At 51.3% G+C, this 6000-nt stretch overlaps 1 protein-coding gene across 4 annotated transcripts in view; it reads right to left on the bottom strand.

The window, feature by feature from the left end:
• Positions 1-287: 287 nt before the first annotated feature.
• The window catches only part of BRCA1 (BRCA1 DNA repair associated), a 91029-nt gene continuing 85316 nt past the window's right edge, over positions 288-6000 (bottom strand). For 2 of the 4 annotated variants that reach the window (XM_075580207.1, XM_075580205.1), the window contains exons 20-21: positions 2330-2384; positions 289-1371 (exon numbers count right to left, since the gene is read on the bottom strand). In XM_075580207.1, the coding sequence (XP_075436322.1) occupies positions 1166-1371; positions 2330-2384 (261 nt within the window). In that variant the 3' untranslated portion in view covers positions 289-1165. Of the gene's footprint in view, positions 1372-2329; positions 2385-6000 lie in introns of all 4 variants that reach the window. The other 2 variants (XM_075580206.1, XM_075580204.1) reach the window with 2 other exon arrangements.

The raw sequence follows: 6000 nt of genomic DNA, 5'->3' as shown, positions 1-6000 counted from the left end.
AGGACCACCATACCTGCATACTTACAGATGTAGCCAGGCTTCATGTTCGCGGTGCCGGCAAAACCCGCAGAATCCGGAATGGACAATCCCCCTCGGCAGCGGGACATCTCTGTGTGTGTGGGGTCCCATATGGAAGAATGGACCCTTCGCAGACTGCCGCGGCTGTTTGCCTTTCGAGCCGCGGCTCCAGGGGTAGTCAAGCTGGCTACCTCCCAATGACAAACGAAACCACCATTGGTCTTCTGAAAGCGGTGGAAAGACCCACAGAATGTAGATGACGTCAAATCCAACCAAGGCGCAGCTTCAAAGAATAGTAGCGATTCAATTGGAAAGGAACTGTGCCACTGCAAATGTATGACATGGCAACACCCCGATGGATGGAAAATGGTAGAAAATAAAGATCGATAAGTATATAACCGCTTAAAATAGAACAGGTGCTGCTCCTCCTGGGACCTTCCAATTGGTTCCAACCTAAAGCTCCTCCAGTCAGGGGGGGACAGGGCGCGGCGAGCACCAGACATAAGAAAAGGACACATCTAGTGCATCTCAGGACTGGCGAAGATCGTGGCTTCCAGACCAGAAGAAGTGAAGCTGTAGAGGCATGGGACAAAGTGGCGGGCACTCTCTCTGTCGGGCTCTGTATGTTGCATCTTTGTTTTTAGGCCACGCTTTAGATTAAAACAATATTCTATTTTTCTGTCCTTTTTTCCCCCCTTACTCCGAAATCTGGGAGAAGATTTGAAAGCCCCATACTTAACTTTACCATGTGAAGGAGTCGGAGAACAAAATGTTTCTTCTTACCAATATTGGGATACAGTACTACACCATTTGTCACTTTAACAACCCCCTTGCTTCCTCTGTCTGGTTGCTAATGGAGGAGCCAGAAATTAACATTAAGGGGCTATGGGATTCACCACCAAATCCATTGGGGACCACCAGTGTCCCAGGAAGCACAGTATGAGAGCTCCTGAAGATTGCACCAAGTCCAGGTCCCCTTTCTCACAAATTCCTTTGAGACTAGTAACAATTAGGCCAGGCTAAAACAATATTAAACCCATGAGGAACCATCTGTAAACCCGATTTCCTTACACTGAGAATCAGACTCACTGAAGGGCTTAAAACTTGACTTGTTTTGGAGTTCGTGCCCAATTGACTAAACTAGTGGTTACCAACTTAATGTTTCATGTTCTTCTGTGCCACCATCACCAAGCATCAGATCATCTCTGCACAGCTTGCTACTGTAGGAGATCACTTTGCCCCCGACGCAGGATACACATCTACCCTTCCATGTACTTACAGGTTTGCGTTTGAACTGTTGAGGTTCCTTCACCACAAAAGCACCGCATAGAGACGCCATCCACTCTAGATTTTCTATGGAAAACAGAGACAGGTCATCAGAAACATTCCTCCCTCAGAGGGAAATGCACCATTTTTCTTCATGTATGAAATGAGAGGACCATGCTCTGTGGCAACAATGAGACAAGACATGTAAATGGAAGCCATGGCATCAACGTAGGTTGGGTTAAGCATGGGAGGGATGGCATTGGACCTGAAGGCCAACCTAGAGGGCTTTGGGAGGAAAGCGGTATGAGAGTCGAACGTCATATTGGTTTGCCAGGTACTGGAGACAAAGAACGTGACATTTTCAAACCAACCAAGTCCGTAAATAATCTCGTTGCCCTCCAATAAATGTAAATCAGAGATACCACAACAGCCACACCTTTGCTTTAAAGGAGCGATCCACCCCAACGAACCTCCATTCAATAATTGGAACCAGGGGGGCCTTAGAGCTGAACCCCACTATCTCCAGCCCCAGGGAACTTCCACGTTCCTGAGACACTTACTGGTGAAGTGACCGACATTTTAAAGTGGTTTGAAATGGCCGCCCAAGAGGAAGCCACAACCAATGACATTGCAGCTTCCTACATGCGCGAGATGTGGCAGCCATTTTTTTCCCCCCGTGGGGGAAGGGGCATCACCATAGCTTTAACTCTTTCAACGGGTCACTACCATTGGTTCAGTCTGACACCTTCAAGTCCAACTTCTTTCCATACCCATCACTCTCGAACCAATCACAACGTGGACACCATCACCATTTGTAGCCATACATGGATTTGCCTGGACAGTCCCATCGTGCAACTGGACCAGGCGTGGTCCAACTCCAGTCCTCAAGGGCCACCAGGTTTTCAGGATACCCCTGCTTCAGCACAGATGGCTCAGTCAACAACTGAGCCACCTGTGCAGAGGGAGAGATATCCCCAATACCTGGCCTGTTGGGGATCCTTCAGGACCGGAGTCGGCCCACCCCTCAAGTAGACATAAAACTTACCGGGGGTCAGATCCGTGAAAGCGCCACAGCAGCAAACAGCAAAATCCTTCAGCAGCTGGCAGAAAAAAAACCAAAGACGGAGAGAGAGGCAGTGATTACCAATGTTTAACACCGCAACGTGAGGAGAGCTGGCAAGAAATCCATGCTAATGAATCAGGTAAAACGAATGGCTCTTATTTATCCCTCCGGGGTCAGTGGCTGGTTTCTGTAGCTACAAAAATCGAACAGCCGTATTTCAAACTCAAAAAGCCGGCGGGCTTATAGTTTGCGGGAGGGGACACTTGGGCCCAATGTTTTATTCTGTTAATAAACTGCTTTATACTTTGTCATCTTGATCACACGCACACGGTTGGTGGAAAAAAAAAAAAAAACCTGCAGTAGTTTTCAATTTGGGTGAAAAATGGATGGAAATGGATGTTTGGGAGGCTCATTTAGGTGGTGGGAGGGGGGTTGTGAATTTCATCAGAGCTGCTTTATAAACTCAGCCATCACGACTGAAGTGTTCGCTCTTGACTTTTTGCATTTGCCCAAAGTTAAAGCATTGCAAGTGTATGCCTCGTTATTGGCCATTGTTCTGGTTAAACGGGCAGTGGTTAATTTGGGGGAGAAGGACTTTACCTCGCCCCATCAAATGCCACTCATCGCCACCCGCAAAAAATAACAAGTGACCGATGTTAAAACGCGAGTGAAGAGATTCCTTTAAAAGCAGATTGCTAACCATATTTGTGTTATTTCCCAGCAGTGATATATGAGACAATCATATAGATAACAAATAATATAACCAACACAAAGGGGAGAAGTGCTTCAGACATAAAACATGTAGGAAGAGGAGTCCCTGCTCCGAAGAGCTTACACTCCAATTGGTTGGTAGGAAGGACGTACAGAGACAGTAGGAGGGCGTTCTGGTGAGTGGGTCTGCAAGGGGCCAAGCTTTATGTATGCGGTGTAAAACTATCACTCATAGGCTTCATTAAGCAGGTGCGTTTTGCGTTGGGTCTTAAAGGTGGGTAGAGAGGGTGCTGGTCGGGTACTGAGGGGAAGGGCGTTCCAGAGGTGCAGGGCAGTCAGTGAGAAAGGTTTAAGGCGGGAGAGGGCTTTAGATACAAAGGGGGTAGAGAGAAGACAATATATATATATATAAAGGCTTATGAAGGAAGCATACGGTTTTTTTTTTAAATACATTGGTTCTTAATAGGCATTAATAGAGCTACACACAATAAAATAAAGCCTGTAATAGAAGCTGAGATATCCGTGATTATTAGGAGCCTGGAGAGTGCCATTGTTAATATTTGATGTTATTCATGACACTGGAACCCTGAAATGAATTGGAAACCGTCATTGACTGGCTTCTGCTTCTCTAGAGACATCATCTCACTTTACACAAACGCAGCTGCCGTCTGAAGCTTCATCTGAAGAAAAGGTTTGGGAGGGGTGTGTGTGTGTGTGTGTGTGTGTGTAAGGTGGGGAGGGAAGGGTGTGTGTGTGGGGTGGGGAGGGAAGGGTGTGTGTGTGGGGTGGGGAGGGAAGGGTGTGTGTGTGGGGTGGGGAGGGAAGGGTGTGTGTGTGGGGTGGGGAGGGAAGGGTGTGTGTGTGGGGTGGGGAGGGAAGGGTGTGTGTGTGGGGTGGGGAGGGAAGGGTGTGTGTGTGGGGTGGGGAGGGAAGGGTGTGTGTGTGGGGTGGGGAGGGAAGGGTGTGTGTGTGGGTGCGGGGTTGGGAGAGAGGTGGGTGCGGGGTTGGGAGAGAGGTGGGTGCGGGGTTAGGAGAGAGAGGTGGGTGCGGGGTTGGGAGAGAGAGGTGGGTGCGGGGTTGGGAGAGAGAGGTGGGTGCGGGGTTGGGAGAGAGGTGGGTGCAGGGTTGGGAGAGAGGTGGGTGCGGGTGTGTGTGTTTGGGGTTGGAAGCCAGGGGAGACTGTGTGCGTTTAGGGTGGGATGTGTGTGTTTGGGAGGGGCTTGTGTTTTGCATTGGGAGGGGCGTGTATTTGGATTGGGGAAGCTTCGGGTGGGCTGTCCATGTGTGTTTGGGTTGGGAGGTAGGGGTGTGTGTGTGGGGTGGGACTGTGCGTTTGCAGTGGGAGAAAGGGGGTTGGATGTGTATCTGAGTGTTTGGGGTTGGGAAGATGGGGACCCTGTGTGCGTTTAGGGTGGGATGTGTGTGTTTGGGAGGGGCTTGTGTTTTGCATTGGGAGGGGCGTGTATTTGGATTGGGGAAGCTTCGGGTGGGCTGTCCATGTGTGTTTGGGTTGGGAGGTAGGGGTGTGTGTGTGGGGTGGGACTGTGCGTTTGCAGTGGGAGAAAGGGGGTTGGATGTGTATCTGTGCGTTTGGGGTGGGGAGGATGGGGACCCTGTGTGCGTTTGGGGTGGGGAGGATGGGGACCCTGTGTGTGTTTGGGGGGGGACTGTGCGTTTGCAGTGGGAGAAAGGGGGTTGGATGTGTATCTGAGTGTTTGGGGTTGGGAAGATGGGGACCCTGTGTGCGTTTAGGGTGGGATGTGTGTGTTTGGGAGGGGCTTGTGTTTTGCATTGGGAGGGGCGTGTATTTGGATTGGGGAAGCTTCGGGTGGGCTGTCCATGTGTGTTTGGGTTGGGAGGTAGGGGTGTGTGTTTGGGGTGGGACTGTGCGTTTGCAGTGGGAGAAAGGGGGTTGGATGTGTATCTGTGCGTTTGGGGTGGGGAGGATGGGGACCCTGTGTGCGTTTGGGGTGGGGAGGATGGGGAGCCTGTGTGCGTTTGGGGTGGGGAGGATGGGGAGCCTGTGTGCGTTTGGGGGGGACTGTGCGTTTGCAGTGGGAGAAAGGGGGTTGGATGTGTATCTGTGTGTTTGGGGTGGGGAGGATGGGGAGCCTGTGTGCGTTTGGGGTGGGGAGGATGGGGAGCCTGTGTGCGTTTGGGGTGGGGAGGATGGGGAGCCTGTGTGCGTTTGGGGTTGGGAGGATGGGGAGCCTGTGTGCGTTTGGGGTGGGGAGGATGGGGAGCCTGTGTGCGTTTGGGGTGGGGAGGATGGGGACCCTGTGTGCGTTTGGGGTGGGGAGGATGGGGACCCTGTGTGCGTTTGGGGTGGGGAAGCTTGGGTTGAAGGTGTATATTTTGCTGATCTAGGATCAGCAATCTGTGCAGAAATGTACCGCAGGGCATCCCTAGCAAAACTCTCCTCTCCCAACAAAGGATTAGTGCTCAGCCTTTGCGCAGCTCTCCACCAGCAAAAGGGGTTAAACGCACACCGGATCGGAACAATTACCGGCTCTCCGCAAATATTAGGTTCCTTATTCATTGCTCAAGTCGTGCCGTGCGCGCCAACACAATCCCAATCCCTCTGCCGCCGAGACTCGGCAACCCTAACCGGCACCTAATTAAGGCAGAGAAAGCCCAGAGAATCCCAGCTCATATTATAATGAGGACGGGCCGGGGGTTCGGGGCCTTGTAAAATGTCACCAGCAGCCGCGGAGGATATTGACAACCTCATTAAGTGCATCCGGAGGATAATTTGATGCCGTGGGAAGACAATCCACGACGCAAGCTGGCCCACGAATAATGCAAGAGGCTACGGTGGCGAGACATCGTCAACACCAACTCCCAATCTTCCCCCTCCCCTCTCACCTATGCCCCCCCACCTCGTGTGGTCATGCAAGCATCCATAACCCACTCCCATACGCCTAAGCGCTACCATTAACATG

Source organism: Ascaphus truei, chromosome 23, assembly GCF_040206685.1.
Source record: "Ascaphus truei isolate aAscTru1 chromosome 23, aAscTru1.hap1, whole genome shotgun sequence".
NCBI lineage: Eukaryota > Metazoa > Chordata > Amphibia > Anura > Ascaphidae > Ascaphus > Ascaphus truei.
This window is presented reverse-complemented; position numbering and strand designations above follow the sequence as displayed.